The following is a 17,539-nucleotide window of genomic DNA, read 5'->3' as shown; positions in this document are numbered from 1 at the left end:
ATTGCACCTTTTATTAAAACGAAAATCACATACCATATTAACAGAGAAAGATGCGAAGAACAAAATGAAAAATACAAACTTATTTTTGGAAAAAGAAATTTTATTACGAAATCTCATGTTACAACTTGCCATTATTCTCTCTTTTGTACAAAATTCATGGGTAGTGTACAACCCCATGACTCACAAGAAAAAGAAAAAAAAATACTGCTTTCTGTCACTGGAGTTGCCTAGACCATGTGCTATCCATAAAAACCTTTACTGACAAAAACTACACTGTGACTGAGTTTGTGTACCTTTCTTCCTGCTTCATACCACACATCAACAGATCAGATCTGGGTCAGAGTACTTGCAAGAAATTCTCAGTGTTTTTACTGACATGGCAAACCAGATGGTTGGGGTTTACTACATAAAGTCCAGATAGTAGCTGAAAAGCACAGAAATACACCAATTAAGTTGACTTTCTTGTGACAGTGTCGGTTCTCTGGCGCTTTTTGTATTATCCTTATCCATCTGTCACCCGATAAGGAAATGCTATTCTAAGCAAACACAAATACTACTTGACCCACATCTGTTGTAAGTACAACACTCCCTCCCAACTGTGTTCGATCACCCAGAGGACCGAAACCATCGACACTCAATGAAATCCACGTCGATAATGGATTTCATTGTACTGCTGATAAACAGAAGAAATGGTTTTGAGGTAAGGACATTTCAGTTTGGTTAGTCATGATCAGATAAAATAGATGTGTCAAATAGATGGGATGGAGACAAAGGTTATACATGGGGGAGGACATTAAAAGTAGCCCTCAGCCAAATTTAGGGGAGATGTTGGATGGGATAAGTTTGTCTACTATAACTGCTACTTTGGAAGAAACGTTGACAGTGGGTTGAAAGTTCTTTACATGTGGAATATCGATTCAAATTCAACTGACATCGAGAAATCGTTGGCTGGATTTTGAAAACTCCCCAATGTTAACACAATAGCAAACCATGCCATCATGTTGAGATCAGCTATCAGTCTTAAATTCGAGTTCATGATGGAGAGTCAAAAAGGAAAAGGATTATACATAAGGAGTGACGTATAGGCCTTTCCACAGATATGTCTGCATTTTTCCATGTGTGACATGGGTACAAAATTACTTAAAAAGTCCTTGCCTATAGGGCCATAGTTAGCCTCCCTTAACCACTCTGTCCAGCAGACAAGGTACTTGCAGATGAAGGCCTCATGGTATTATCAGTAACTCTAGCAAGCTAAATGTCAGCCTCAGCCAGTTTAGAAAAGACGGACGTGTGCATTGTGGTGTTAGATGGATCAGGTGCATTAAATGAACTCACTCAGGTAGGCCACCATTTTTACATACGCAGTTCGAACATAAGGCAACACCGGACCCGATAGTCACAATCAGTCAGAGGATTGCTGCTGGAGTGAACTTTCAATGCAAAACCGCTGGACCCTACCCCTTACTTAAAAAGAAGACAAGACCATGACATAGAGCCGAGCTGAGGGAGCTGTACCAGTGAAAAGGGGGAGTGTGTTTAGTATTCAAGACATCAGTAAATTGTACTGCATATTGTACCCCTAATACTAGCTCCCAGTGGTCAAACTGCTCTCCAACCACTTTTCTTTGACTGGAATCATCTCTGGAGCCCAGCAGGCCCTAATAAGAAAAACAAACACTACCATACTTTACATTCAGGTTTTTGTACCTTTATGACTATCATGTTGGACCACACACTGAGTCAAAGTGCAGTTCTAAGGAACAGCTTTCCAAGCTGGGCAGCAGCTCATCCAGATGGGCCGGCTGCGTTTGGGACAGAGGACAGAAGCAGTGGTAGCTCTAACAGTAGTCAATAATGGAAATTCGGGGTAACAAAATGCAGGCCTGGGGCTCTGGATGTTAGGAGGGGCGGTGAGGAATGAATGGGTAAAATTACAGGAGTCAGAGAAAAGGAAGGGATGCACAGTTTACCAGGACTTACCAATTTTGTAAACAATTTTTGCATCAACAATCAGGGAAAATAAGGGAATCTCATCTTTCAGGAAAAAAAAAAAAGTCACATCTGATTCCCAGGACAATACTCCCCTTTTACTACACCTATCAGTCTGCATGGGTATTTCCCTGAGAGTTAAGTGTATTAACCTGTCACTAGCATGGATAAAAATTACCTTCGACTTAACACTCAACTTCACAATGGGAGGATGCAGCAAATATTTTCAGCTTTCTGGGCAACAATACTGTTACATTAATGGCTCATTAACAATAGATCCCATACATAAAATGTTCCTTTAAAAAAAAATTTAAACAGGTGCAGAAATTTGGTCAGACACAGTGATCTGATTTGGTTTTAAATATAGACAAACCCTGATGTTTGTCAATGAGTGCTACCCTCATTAGTACGAAAATTAATATACATTTCAGTTTGCACCAAGAGCTGAGGTTCTGACTGATTAAGTAACGTTTTTAAAGTGGTTCTCAGACATAACTTCATTGCAGAGCCAACAAAGCATCCTATTCTCAGTAGAAAAGTTATGCTTGGGCAACAGCAATGAAATACATTCACATTGCAAACAAACTACTGAATCATACCATCTCTGCTCATACAAATGAGCCGTGGAGACAGAACAGACTGGAGCAGCCCATATTTGACTGATGTCAGTCCTACTCTTGAAGAGAAACTGATTAGACAGAGAGAGAGAAATATTGAGAGACAGGAGAGTAGGCCACCAGAGTGAGCGGGATCCTACTGGCCCTATGTTCAGTGTGGGTGGTGCAGGAAGGTGAAATATGAGTACTTTTCAGGCTGATTGAGCCGTTTTACAGCTCATCTCTTGCCTGCTTCATCACAAAGCTGTGCAGGCTCTCCAGGTCCCGTCCACCGTGATGTTCGTCTCCCTGCTCCCCTGCCCGGAAGATGATTAAGGTGGGGTAACCGCGCACCTGGAAGACAAAGGAAAGGACAGAAATAGTTTAATTCTCTTTCAAAGCTATTTTATGCAAATGTAAAAAATGATTGTAAAAATACAGTCCACAGTTGATTTTACTGTATTAGAAGATAAAGAAAATGGGCAAGTAGCAATAAAGGTTGGATCCCCCCCCCCTTTTTTTTCTCCCCAATTGCATCCGGCCAATTACCCCAATTTTCCGAGCCGTCCCAGTCGCTGATCCGCCCCCTCTGCCGATCCGGGGAGGGCTGCAGACTACCACATGCCTCCTCTGATACATGTGGAGTCGCCAGCCGCTTCTTTTCACCTGACTGAGGAGTTTCACCAGGGGGAAATAGTACACGGGAGGCTCACACTATTCCCCCCAGTCCCCCCCCCAAACATGCGCCCAAACTGACCAGTGGAGGCGCTAGTGCAGTGACCAGGACACACACCCACATTTGGCTTCCCACCCACAGACATGGCCAATTGTGTCTGTTAGATGCCGACCAAGCCAGAGGTAACACGGGGATTCGATCCAGCGATCCCTGTCTTGGTAGGCAATGGAATAGACCACTACCCTACCTGGACGCCACTAAAAGTCGGATTTTTAATGTTGCAGTGAAATTTTTAGCATCAAAAAAATCATTAATATGAAATAGCTTTTCCAAAAAAAGGTTGTGTGTGGATGGTAACCCTAGATTTGTGAAACTCATGCGCTAACTTATCCTCAACCTAACCCTAACTCAACACTTACCTTAACCAAACCTTAACTGATATCTAACCTTAATGTAACCAATAGCTAACCCACAACCTAATCTCGACCTTAACCTCATGCTTACTTTATTCTAACCCTCCATTATTTGCCATTGTCAAGCCAAGTGTGCATGTGCGGGAGTGTTTGAGTTTCGCAAATCGAGGGTTACCATCTAGACAGGACCTCAAAAAAAAGTGCCAAACATTTATCATGGTAATATACCACTCAGTCAATGGCTTCTTCCACCTGCATATCTTATACTTTCACTGTTTATAGCTACTAATAAGTGGCTTAATGACTTACAGGCAATAAGGACAAGGTAAAGGATGCAAGGCAGTAACAGAAAATTTCAGAAATCTCAGCAACAGGGAAAAATTACTTAATAGTGAACCGAGCAAAGATAAGAACATTTCTGAGTGCTTGGTTATACTGAGTTGTAGGCAAGTTTGAGTTTCATGCAGGGGGTAAGGGGGAGGCAACATTAGACTAAAGTCATCGAAACCCAAGCTGTGCAAAGACACCACTGCCTTTTAATCAGAAATCAACTTGACGGATCACCAAACTAGAGAAGAGAGGAAGGTGGTGGGATGCGAGCAAACAGCTGGTACCTGGAAGAGTCTCTGAAACAGTAAATGTTGCAGAAGATGAGGCATGAGATGGGACAATAGGAGGGGTCAAATCTGGGGGTTATTTGAAGGCTTTGTATGTGCGGCGCATGTCAAAATAAAAGCATTTTGGTATCTGAATGCAAATGTTTAGAGTCAATGTATTAAATGTAACTAGCTGAGTGTGATATTCTTCTATCTCTAAAAGCATGCTTTGCAGTTACAGTGGTATCTAATTACAGTATGAATGGTGTTGTTTTATGACTCTATAATGAAACTACCAAATTGGTTTTATTACGTTCTGCGTGACGCACTTCATCCGAAAGAAACGTCAAAGCTTACTGAAGGGTTCACAGAAGAGAGAAAAGGGTAGTAATAAACATGTTTCCACAGCCCTTCAATAAAAAAAGGAGTGCAACATGTTCAGTTTAGATGGGGTCTCGTTACATTAATGATGCTCTGCTGTCACTTACAGAGAATCTGTTACAGAGTGTACGCTCCACAGTGCAGTCAACTTTGGCGATCTTGACATCAGTGAGAACTGGGAACTCCTTCTTAGACAGGTCATCCCAGGCTGGAGCAAGGTTTTTACAGTGGCCGCACCTGTAAATACGGGATCATGGTTAACATGTCATATGCAAAGTGTAACATGCCTTGTGGCACCAGTATTTTGTTAAAGGACAGTGGGCAGCCCATTCAAAACGTAGGCTAAGTATTTTTATTCTTTGTGTTAACAGTGATAAAGAAGCAAAAGCCCTACTGAGACTCGAGTGCTGTCAGAGGCTATGGACTTAAACAGTCAACTATCTCTGAGCATGTTTCTGATTTTGTTTGTTTGTTTTTTTAAGTGCACCAGGAACAGAATTTTGAAATACAAAAGCATTACTTGAGATCACTTAGAAAAGTCTTCATAAAAGTGTTTGTTCAAGATGGTAATACAACAGAATCAAAAGCTAGATAGTACATGCCATCCATCTGTTAGTTCGCCTCACATTCTGACTACATGAAACACTCCAAATATTTCCCTTAGGGTAACAGGAGTAAACTAAAAAGAAAAAAGCGGTCCTACAAATTAGTCTATCAAACTGCATCGTAACACTGAAGGTGTACAACATCAAGCTAAACTGACAAATACTTATCCATGAAATAGGTAATTCCATGTGAAAAGCTGTGAATCCGTATTAATTCAAATGATCAAATTCACTTTATCCATGAAAGGGCAGATAGATGGAGGGAAGAGAAAAGACAAAGAAGGATTTCAAACTTTGAGAGACATTGTGCAGAGATGTCAAAGTAGTAAACAATATATCAACAACTTTATTCTTTATTTGCCTTGGGGTTGTGAGGGTCGATAGTTTCAAAGTTATGTGCTCACCATGGTGCGTAAAATTTGATGAAAGTCAGGCCCTTGGCTACGGTCTCATCAAAGTTGCTCTCCGTCAGTACCAATACACCGGACTGTAGGGAGGACAGGAACATTATATAAATTACACCATTATGAATAGTTTCCATCATATCTATGAGCACAAGAGCTATTGAGCTGAGTCTGCTCTCCTCTATCCCCACATCACCTCATAAAAAGCTTTTTTTTTTGTATTTGAATTATCCTTTATGTGCCAATATAAGCAGAAAATATAAAGCCACAAAATAAGTAGTAGCACTTGAAAATATATGCTATGTCCTTTATATTCTAGACCCCTTCCTTTACATGCATTACACAGTATAACAAGCTGTAAGGGAAACTGGAGCACAGGAGCAGCCAATGCTGGCACTCCTGGAGTAAAAAGCAATTCAGTGTTTTGCTCTGGAACATTTCGAAAGAGATAGACCCACTGGCTGTGGTGGAAATCAGCCCCAAATGGAAGGGTAATTTGGTTGAAGAACTGCAGCACACTGGTTCATAGGTGTGAATGAATGACTATAAATAAATAGTAACTATGTCAAATAGGATGTGGGGTGGTCTTATTCTCCTTCTTGTGATCCTCATAACACTGTCATTAGGATGGGTGCGAGTAGATCTTAAATCTGCAATCCCAAAGAAAATAATATCCATTCGAGTACTATTGATCTTATATCACAAATGGGCTTTCCCCATTGCCAACCTCTCTGTTAAATGTGTTAAGGATGATGTCATTGCCCATGCTCAGATTCCCATCTGAAATTTTGGCGTCTAGTGGAAGGAAATGGCTAACCTCACCATAATTGCTAGTGGGAGCCACTCCACTGCCTGTTAGAGTACCTAAGCTAAGAGGTCTCGAAATCATCAAGGTAAAGATACCCTCCATTTGGTTATTTTCTAGAAATTGCTGCGCGCGCGCGCGCACACACACACACACACACCTCTTCCTCCTCTTTGGCTGGCTCATCTGTGGGAATTTCATTTGCTGCTGGTTCCTCAGGTTTAGGCTCCTCTGCCTCCACAGCGGCCTTCAATTGACTGTCCACAAAGTCTTTGAATGAGTCTAGGTCTCTCTTCCCTCTGTACTGGTCTGTCTGCAAAAAGCCCATATAGCACAAGAAATTGAAATGGCTGCAATCAATGTAATTGTTGTTCTATGCCAAATTGTTTTTAAAAACAAGATTTTGGGTTTGCTGGTTTAGCAGTAGTTGGCTTTGTTACTCATTTGTAACCGAGAGAGTAGTTTTAGTAGTAGTAGGGGGAAAGCAACACGGTATAACCTGGTCAGATTAAGGTAGCTTTGAACAATGACTGAGCCAGATCATTAGGTAAATGTTAAAAGTCAGACTTCCTCCATACCTTCTTTCCATTGTAGAAGAATAGCAGAGTGGGATATCCACGCACAGCGTTTTCCGAACACACCTCGTAGTGCTGTGTGCAGTCCACCTAGCCAATCAGAATCAACACCTTGGTCACGAAACAGCAAATCAGGATTATCAATGCAATACAAAGGAAAAGCAACTGAAACTGCTTTACATATCATTCTGAGGATCATTTCCTCTGTGAAATCAAGTCACTGAAACTGAGAATACAAAGGTTACTTCGTATTCATTTCAATGTATTCCCCAAAAGCAAGTGTAAAAAGTCACCTAATCACATACTTACACATGTATTACTCTTTACAGAGTTCTTTAGGGCCAACCGCGCTCTTCAAAAGTACATTTAGTTGAAATAAGATGACTATGCCAACGCAAACACTAAATCATTAGAATTTGCTCAGTAGGTGTTCACTCCTTCATATACAAGTCCAATTTGAAAACAGACAGCTGATATGATAAAACTTCACCAATTTACTAACTAAAAGAGCAATTGCAGCAATGTTTCAAATCAATAAGACAAACATTTTTGTATCAAACAGTGCTCAGATCTTCAGAAAGACAACAGCCAGGGAAACTTATTTTGCAGAGGAAACCTAAGAAGGCCTTTGTGGCAAACTCTTGTGGTTCTGCTGATTTTAATCCATGCTAAAAATGTTACCCTCTCTTTGAAGACAAATTTGAGAACATGAGTATCAAATGCTGAACATACTCTTTTTATTGTCTGCTCAGTGCCTGTGGTTTAATATCAGACTGATTATTTTTGCAGCTGTAACTTTAAAAAGAAAGTTTATTTACATTGTATGATACTGTTCTGACATATCTGAAATCTTATTCTTCTGCGTACATCCCAAGGGAGGCCAATGCAGTTGAAACATCCGTTACTGGGTGATAAACATGATGTCCTTGAATTATATTTTTTGAAAGTGTTCAGACTTGACTCGTTATGAGAAAGTCTATTTTGGGCCTAATCTCTTTTTACTCTTTCTTTTCCCCTACTACCCACCTTGGCGATCTTTACATCATCTGAGTGCTCAAAGATGGTGGCCAGCTGCTCCCATGTCGGTGCCATGGCTTTACAGTGGCCACACCAAGGGGCAAAGAACTTGACAAAGTGAGCACCTAAAGAAAAAGAAAGGTGAACAGATGGATGCAAGAGAGAAGTGGGAAACATTTAAATACACAAACACATATACACATACATTTTTATAGACATAAAAAAATGTACAGCATTACAAAATAAACTGAACAAAACTCATGGTAACATTTATTGATGATCACACGATATCACCCGCTCACACAGCACTACGATAAATGGGGGGGGGGTGAAGATCAGAGGTTTAGGTTTTTCATTTGATGCAACAAAAGCCAAATCTACTTCAACTAAATGTTGCTGGCCTTGAAGGTAAATATACAACTCTTACACAGAGGTTGTATACAGCCATGTAACATTTATTGTAGCACTGTTGCCAATATTTGATGGTTGGAACCAATAAACAGTGCTTTAAGAATGTCTGTGTTACATCCTGCCTTTTCCCCCAACCCCAAACAAGAAACCTTTTATTTTTCTTCTAAACCAAAACATTTAAATTCACAGGGCTTAAGAGCTGTAATTTCAACAAGACCATTATCGTGACCACCATTTATTTTTGCAGTCATGGACTGAAAATATGAAGTTTCAGTATACAAATGTTAGGAGTGACTTTGTTTTGACTGATGTTGTGTATTGTGGCACAGGTGCTAGTACGGAAGGGAAATGTTCTGCATGTCAGTTATGTAAAACAAGGGAATGAACAGTTTCTATTTTGTCACAAAGCACAAGCCCCCAGAACCACTGCTCTGTGGAAATGGAAAACAGAAAATCTTTTTCAAAAGACAATAAAAGGAAAAAAATTGTTACCGGTCAAAGGAAAGAGTTTACTTGCATTAATTAACTCCTTGCACAAATTATTGATCTCCCCACCAACACTAACAAGCTTTCTGAACAGCTCTGTCTTTAAAAATGTCTAAATACAATAGTATAGCTAATAGCCAAATGCTCCTTACCTTTGGAAATATGGGCCTTAAAGCTGGGAGCAGTAAGCTCATACATGCCCTGTTTGGGCTCTGGGGCTTTGGGAGGCTCCAGCTCACTCTCTGGCTCCTGAATGGACACCATAAAAATACATCAATCCCTTCAAAACAATATCACAATTCTATCAAACACTTTGTTTAGGTAAGTCTGACAAATTGCACATTGATTGGAGGCTCTTCCCATAAGGGCAATTATATCCATACTAGTACATATACCAATGGTGGGTTTGTAGGTTTAAGGATGTCATCACACATGTGACTTGAGAAAACAGGGGACATGGGATTTTTTTGTTTTTGTTTTATTAAGTCTATCAATTTGTATATTCAGAGCTTTGAAGCTGTATATTCATAGGTGCTGTGGCCACTTAATAATTCTGAGTTTTGTGTATACACTTACACACATGCAAGCACACACACAATCAAATTTACCGATGGCTCCTCTTGGAGAGTCTTGAGCATCCACGTTTCCAGAGATTGTAGATCCCTGGGCCCCTGATACTTCACTGCCTCATGATCTGGTCTGAACAGTTTCAGCCTAGAGACACAAACATGCACACACATACACACACAGAAAACAGAGAAATTTAGTACAGTAGACTTAACATTCAAATGGGTCGTTTTGTCAGAGAAATGCAAACTTATATATTATAGCTTGTAAAACAGTATTTCAGTCAATCATTATCTGCTAACTGCTGATTTTACAGGTATTCAGTGTATGACCTTTGGTCATACATTGAATAAAAGAAGGCACAGGTGAAAGAAGGCAATGTTAACACTGATGTAAGATTCAACTAAATGTCTTTATGCATGCTCAATAATCTGGGTTTTCTCCGGGTACTCCAGTTTCCTCCACCATCAAGAGAAACATGCATGTTAGGGTTTATACTCCTGTCTGTGCCCCAGACCAAGGCAATGGGAAAAGAACTGGAGTTAGTCCCTGGGTGCAGCAGCAAGGCGGCAACCCACTGCTCCTAGCTACACAGATCACAGCTAGGATGTGATCTGTAGGATGTTAATTTGCAGTAACTGAATTTCCCCACAGGAATTAATAAAGGAGACTTAATACAATTTAAATTTTTTTTTAAATCAAAGAAAGTTGAATCTGTTCATCTGGACACAACGTTTATTGACAGAAACGTTTCATCACTCATCTAAGTGACCTCTTCAGTCTAAGCTGACTGCAGGTATCCCCACCCTTATAAACAATACAGTGGCGTAACGACTGAAACCAACGATCAATTTCACATGCAAACAGGCGTGAACATTAACTAGAGTTTCAATGGCCATGTGTACTATTCAGAGTATTTGGGAATGCTTGAAATCACAGCATTGTAGTACGGCGACAGATGTACTCTCCCCCCCCCCCCTCTCAGTTCAGGGATGGTCGTTACCTACTCACATAGATGGCCTCTTTGACTCCCTGTTCAAACCAGTGTCATCATCCATCCATCTACATCCATCATCATCATCCATCTACAGGCCTGTGGCCACTCTCTCAAGGATGAGGATGTACACATCCTTGATAGGGAGGAACGCTAGTTTGAATGGGGAGTCAAAGAGGCCATCTATGTGAAAAGGGAACGGCCATCCCTGAACCGGCGGGGGGGGGGGGGGTATTAAGCGTACATCTGTCGCCATTTTACAATGCTGTGATTGTCACTATTCTCCAATCCTCTGTGAACAGTACACATGGCCATTGAAACTCTAGTTAATGGTCATGCCTATTTGCATATGAAACTGATCGTTGGTTTCGGTCGTTATGCCACTGTAAGGTTTATAAGGGTGGGGACACCTGCAGTCAGTTTAGACTGAAGAGGTCACTTAGATGAGTGATGAAACGTTTCTGTCAATAAACGTTGTGTCCAGGTGAACTGATTCAACTTTCTTTAATTCAACTAAATGCTTTGTAATAAGTCAATGTTATCTGTCAATCAGTGATGAAGAACAAGGACTGTTTGCCTCTATGCTTAATTATTCTTCATTATTTTGCTGTGCTTTTCCATCAGTGGTAAAAAAAGAGGAAACGTGTTGCATTACATAGGCAACTCTCAGTTGAGACCTTGGTTTCTGTTAGTTCAACTACAAAAACAAAAACTAAAAACAAGTGATCGCATGCTGCCATATAGCATTACCAGTTAAATTGAATCCAATGCTTATTAAACTGAGACAGTATTGCAGTTTAGGGGAGTTTTGAGAGCAAATGGATGCTAAGAACTGCTCATTCTCATGCAAAATTACAACAGCTAGTCTATGCATGAAAGAAGGCTTGCGAGAATGCAGAAATAAAGGTGCATATCACGCCAAGTAATATAGGAGTTCATGTCGAGCTGTACTTACGTGGGGTAACCTCTGACTCCGTGGGCGTTGGAGCAGAACTTGGTATCTTGGACACAATCTACCTTTACAACATATACTGGGGGATTGTCCATGCTGTTGTATTTGTCTGCCAGTTCATTCCATGTTGGTTGGAGCTTCTGGCAGTGGCCGCACCTAGACACAGCAGATAGAACACAAACTTTGTCAGTGTGCTAATGAAATCAGCTACATAGGGATTTAGTCTGAATTTTTTTTTACTCCAATTTGATATTGGTTCATTAGATTTGGCAATAGTCTGAGTTATAGTCAAGCTCTGTTGGTGTAAGGGACAATGGCAGAGGAAGAAATAGAAAAATTAAAAACCTGTTTATTGCTCAATTTTTCTCATGAGAAATATCTGTGAATGTGTTTCTATATTGAACCTTGGTGTTTCATATCATTTATTACAACTAGGAAAGACACGGGACATACAACCTAGTCACTAATGGCAAGCAGTGAAAACAAGTAACCAGAGTCCTACATTTTATAACAATGGGATAGTTCCATGACAACTGCTGGTGCTGGTTTATTTCTGGCACACTGTGTCTTAGTCATATGACCTGCTCTGATCAGGTTTAGTATTTAGCAATTAGCAAAATGATAGCAACCCCTGAGTGAAGTCAATCGGAATAAAGGGGAGATTCGGCTGGCTTGTGCAGCTACAAGTAAAGCACATGCCCTGATACACACTCCATTCAGGTCCAATTCTGAATTAACTGTTTGGAGTCCACATCCATTAATCAATTCAGATGTAGTCATAATTTGACAGCTTTTTTTTTTGACAGCCTTCTCCATAAAGCCAACTGAAAAATGTAACTTCTTGCCTTCTCAGAGCAAAACCTTTCTAGATCTGCACTTTCTCGGCGATGCTTAAAACGGTTTAAGCTAAACCAACCATGCACACATCAAGTGTAATAACTTCATATTCATGTTACTACCTTGCAGAACAGATAAGCAGCACTGCTGGTGCCTAAGGACCGGATAGAGGACTTATTCAATCGGTGCTTGCCACGTCAGCGGCCACAGCAACAACCTCTCCAGACTGCAGACAAGCTGTGGCAGATCCTGTTATTACCTCAATAACAGTTTTATAAGTTTATGAAACAGATGAAGGAAACAACGAATATATTCTTTACTGATTACTATAAACCTCTCAAATTCATTTGAAAGCTTGCGCATAAAGTCAGCCAAATCAGTAAGGCTCTGAGAATATGATAAAGATTCTTGACAACACCTGGCTCACAAATCAGCTAGCTAGCTAGCAAGCTAAGCTAACCGGGACACCCAAGGCTAACCACGCCAGTCAAAGCGAAGGGAGGTTTGCTCGCTAGCTAACCTCCTTTAGCTTGCTCACTGGCTACCCAGTTTGCTCGTGCCATGCTTTAAAACGCCACATTAATTTTCAATGCACGTCGGGGTTTCAAACGAGTGTGACGCGACAGTGGTCGCTGATAAATTTATCAATTTAGTGTCGTTTAGGAAAACTTGACAATTGTTGGCTTACCAGGGAGCGTAGAACATGACAAAGTGAGGCGCGGTAGGTATTGCGTCGTTAAACATCTCCACCGTGTACGCGTGCTTTGCATGTTCATCTTCCTCTTCATCGACGTCGCAAAATACTGTACCAACAAGTAGCAGATAATAAATAAAACATGGCACGAAAGGTGTGCAGTTCAACGCCGAGGCCATGGTGATCGCTCTCGCTGTGAGAACCGGTCTCTGCTGGCGTCCACAACTTGTACCCCGCCCACCGGTGCTGCGTTTAAACAAATGTGGACACGGCTGAAGTCGTGGTTGGGGCGCTCCTGTCCTGGCGGGTCGTGTTACAGTCCAGATAGCATACAAATCAGTGGCCGCCCGCGCACCCTCCGCAGAGCAAACTCCGTAAAGCTGAACAAGAAGCCCCCCAGTTGTCCCACTCGGAAGCGGGGCAATTGGATTGCATGGAAACCTCTTTCACACAGTTAACGGTAAATGTCCTGAGAACTGTGATAACTACAGGCTGGAATAAGTTTGGCCCCAAAACAATGTTAAACACTACTTTACGAGTCCGTTTGAATCAGCCATTTTATCCAGTTAGGGTATTATTCCCTCCAGGCAATACCCCAAAACATACATACATACTCACTCACTCTCACTCACTCTCACTCACTCTCTCACACACTCTCTCTCTCTCTCTCTCTCTCTCTCTCTCTCTCTCTCTCTCTCTCTCTCTCTCTCTCTCTCTCTCTCTCTCTCTCTCTCTCTCACACACACACACACACACACACGCACACACCTACCTATACTTCAGGATCCCCACTGACTACATTCATTCCCTAGCCCGGAACCCTGACCTGAACCATGGCCACTCCATGTGTAACCTTTTAACGAACCTTCACTTTATCCTAACTCTGACTCTAACCCTAAACACAAGTCCTAGCCCTAAAACAGACCCTAGTGAGGACCAGCTAAAATTTTCGGACTTTGTGAAAATGTCCAAATATAGCTGAATAAGAATACACACACACACACACACACACACACACACACACACACACACACACACACACACACACACACACACACACACACACACACACACACACACTATAGTAAAGAGACTGGGGCCATCTTCTTAAATTAGGGCTACTTTATAACATAGCAATCATAATTACACAGATACACAACAGAGCAAGACTTGGCCTGCAGTGTGTCTTTCTCGAGTCATGAAGAGTATTCCCATTACCAGGTTAATGTCCTCAAGGGGCAATATAGCTTACAACAGCAATCGGGAATAGTAAGATGGTATCTGTACAATATAGACATGTATACACACATAAAAACACACATAAAAACAAGTACACTGCATCAGAAGAAGCAATATTCAGTCACAGTCCCATCAGAGGAGATAGAGAGCCACAGTCTCATTTTGTTTAAAAAGCCAATAACTGATGGAATAAAATACCTCCTATAGCTGTTGGTGGTAAAACCTCCGCCTGGAGGGGAGCAAATTAAACTCAATGTATAAAGGGTGCTGGGAGTCCAATAAGATGGCTCACACTTTCTGTGTGGCTCTGACTTGGTACGGATGGAAAAGATCATTTAAATTTACATCAGGAATTTCACCAGCACCCTTACCCAGAGCATATTGTAATGAATGTGATAGTAGACTAATCTCCACCTACTAGATACCACCATATCACCATACTCAACAGCACGGTGTCTACGGTGAAAACCTACAGATGTCTGGGTTCCACAATCTCCCAGGACATAGACACAATCATCACAAAGGCCCAGCAGAGGATGTACTTTCTCCGTTAGCTCAGGAAGTTCAACCTGCCTCCAGAACTGCTGATTCAGCTCTACACTGCAATAATCCAGTCTGTCCTCTGCACATTCATCCCTGTGTGGTTTGGATCGGCCACCAAACAGGACAGGGACAAACTACAACAGACAGTTGTCTGCAAAGAAAATCATTGGTGCCAACCTGCCCTCCATTCAGGACTTACATACCTCCAGAGTAAGGAAATGGGCTGGCGACATCACTGCTGACCCATCACATCCTGATCACAATCTGTCCCAACTCCTCCCCTCTGGTAGGCACTACAGAGCACTGTACCCCAAAACAGCTAGATATAAAAACAGTTTCTTTCTGCAGGCCATCATTCACATGAACACACAGTCAAATGAATCCAACCATTCTGTACATACTATACTGTACACTGTAAGTATACTGGTACGTTCTGTCATGTCCATCTACCTCAGGTATGTATGTAAGTAACCTGCTAACATCTATTTCAGCATCTCTGCACCATTGCACTGTATCACCTCTTATTTTGCCTGTATGTTGTCAATCCTTGTGTATATATCTGAAGATTGTTGTGTTGTACTGTTGTTATTTTATGTTAAGCAAACTGAGAGAGCCATGAAACCGGAATCAAATTCCAAGTATGTGCCAATAAACTTGATTCTGATGATTATACATGGCCAATAAACTTGTTTCTGATTTTGATCCTAGATCATCACTACTTGACACATGGGTTGTATTGGATTGTGTCAGGTCACCCATATGAATGGGTTCTCACAGCAGATGAGTTACTTGCTAAAAATGATCAATTAAGGGAAATCTTGCAGCCACCTCTGGTTTTCTAAATACAGATTTCGAGGACAATTTCATAGAAGTGATGTCACTTCCATGAAATTGAATTTGAAATAACGTGTACATGTGTGAATTGTATCATGTGTTCAAGGCAAACTAAGCGGAGTCACACCAGAAAGCTCTGCGAGAAACTGTCTTTAGGATATAATCTAGCAGACAGTTCTTTTAAGATCAAGCAGGATTAAGGCAAAAGCCAAATTGGTTACTTATAAATGGTCCTTGTCAAGTTCTGGTTCACAGACAGCACAATTTTCCCTTACACCTATGGGGACTGTCTATCTTGAGGGCTTTACTTTAAGACATCCATGAAAGAATGAAATATTGTGAAAATGAACCCAAGGTTCTGAGAATACAATGTTACTGTTTTGCTTAAGCTGAAATAATAAATGTGGGACCACAACTCAGATGTCACTCACCGGTGTTTAGGGTGATAGATGGACTGTTGGTTTTGTAAACCGATGGTCAGATATGAGTCAGAGTTGCCTCTTGCTCTTTCATTGCTGCTGGAAATGATGCTTGAGAATGAGAACATTCGAGGCTATAATAATTAATCCTATTTATTACAGTGGATAAATGGTGCCTCCTGTGGGGGCTCTAGCTTTGCGTAATGGCAACAATCTGTGTGTAGTAAATCATGCATCCATTTCAAGGGACTGTGTGTGTGTGTGTGTGTGTGTGTGTGTGCGTGCGTGCATGTGTGTGTGTGTGCGTGCATTTCTGCATACAATCCCAAAGTAGTTAGTACCTGCCTCCCAGGTCCAACTGGCAAGTCCTCTCCTCTACTACACTATTATACAGTTTACTGTCCTATCCTAATCTCTTCTATACAATACTATACTATACTATACTATACTATACTATACACTCAAAGTAATTAAAAATATACGGTCATAAGCTTTTACACTTTGATAGTAGTTTTGTATAAAGCTTTTAGATTCTAGTAATTGTTTTCTCTTCAGTATTGTTTTGGAATGATTCTTTCTTTCATCCAGACAGGGGCATGGAGAGACGTAGGCATTGCCCAGAGCAGCACTACAACAGTGTGCAGCCCTGCTCCACACTCAGCAGCTCTTCCTTCAACAGCACCCACTGAATGTCTACATGCTGAAGTGGGCAAAATGATCCTACCACACACTGTCAGAGTATTAAGTTGGCTATACAGTAGTGTATGTTACAGACCGAGGTGTTTATGAAGTGCGTGTGTGTGTTTCTATGCGTATGTGTGGTGTGGCTCAGTACTTCTTTGATGGCCTTTTCAGCAGATTGACTTTGCCCTGTTGTTGTCTAAATGACCGTTAAAATTCCTCTGTCACACAAACAGACACATTCTCTCTCTCTCTCTCTCTCTGTCTCGGTCGCACACAGACAGTCTCTCTCTCGCTCACACACACATACAGTCTCTCTCTCTCTCTCTCTCTCTCTCTCTCTCTCTCTCTCTCTCTCGCTTACACACACAGACAGTCTCTCTCTCGCTCACACACACAGACAGTCTCTCTCTCTCTCTCTCTCTCGCTTACACACACAGACAGTCTCTCTCTCGCTCTCTGTCTCGCTCACACACACACAGACAGTCTCTCTCTCTCGCTCACACATAGACAGTCTCTCTCTCTCGCTCACACACACACAGACAGTCTCTCTCTCTCGCTCACACACACAGACAGTCTCTCTCTCTCGCTCACACACACACAGACAGTCTCTCTCTCTCGCTCACACATAGACAGTCTCTCTCTCTCGCTCACACACACACAGACAGTCTCTCTCTCTCGCTCACACACACATAGACAGTCTCTCTCTCTCGCTCACACACACAGACAGTCTCTCTCTCTCGCTCACACATAGACAGTCTCTCTCTCTCGCTCACACACACACAGACAGTCTCTCTCTCTCGCTCACACACACAGACAGTCTCT

The 17,539-nt window shown here is 41.5% G+C and overlaps 1 protein-coding gene across 1 annotated transcript; it reads right to left on the bottom strand.

The window, feature by feature from the left end:
- Positions 1 to 79: 79 nt before the first annotated feature.
- txndc5 (thioredoxin domain containing 5) lies at positions 80 to 13,228 on the bottom strand. The gene is made up of 10 exons (XM_056299183.1): positions 12,993 to 13,228; positions 11,471 to 11,623; positions 9,563 to 9,668; positions 9,107 to 9,203; positions 8,067 to 8,182; positions 7,044 to 7,130; positions 6,626 to 6,778; positions 5,661 to 5,743; positions 4,759 to 4,888; positions 80 to 2,939 (listed from the first exon to the last, which is right to left on the bottom strand). The coding sequence occupies exons 1-10, from the start codon at positions 13,175 to 13,177 to the stop codon at positions 2,817 to 2,819; spliced, it is 1,233 nt and encodes a 410-aa protein (XP_056155158.1). The 5' UTR covers positions 13,178 to 13,228; the 3' UTR covers positions 80 to 2,816.
- Between the last annotated feature and the right edge of the window lie 4,311 nt (positions 13,229 to 17,539).

This window comes from Lampris incognitus, chromosome 19 (assembly GCF_029633865.1).
Source record: "Lampris incognitus isolate fLamInc1 chromosome 19, fLamInc1.hap2, whole genome shotgun sequence".
Lineage (NCBI taxonomy): Eukaryota > Metazoa > Chordata > Actinopteri > Lampriformes > Lampridae > Lampris > Lampris incognitus.
Note: the sequence above shows the minus strand (reverse complement) of the source record. Positions and strands in the feature narration are given on the sequence as shown.

Coding starts and splice junctions, on each gene's coding strand:
- txndc5 (XM_056299183.1), bottom strand. CDS start 13,177: ATGGCCTCGGCGTTGAACTGCACACCTTTCGTGCCATGTTTTATTTAT. Junction 7,131..8,066: donor ATGATGTAAAGATCGCCAAG/GTGGGTAGTAGG, acceptor CTGATTGGCTAG/GTGGACTGCACACAGCACTA. Junction 2,940..4,758: donor CACTCTGTAACAGATTCTCT/GTAAGTGACAGC, acceptor TTTGTCTTCCAG/GTGCGCGGTTACCCCACCTT.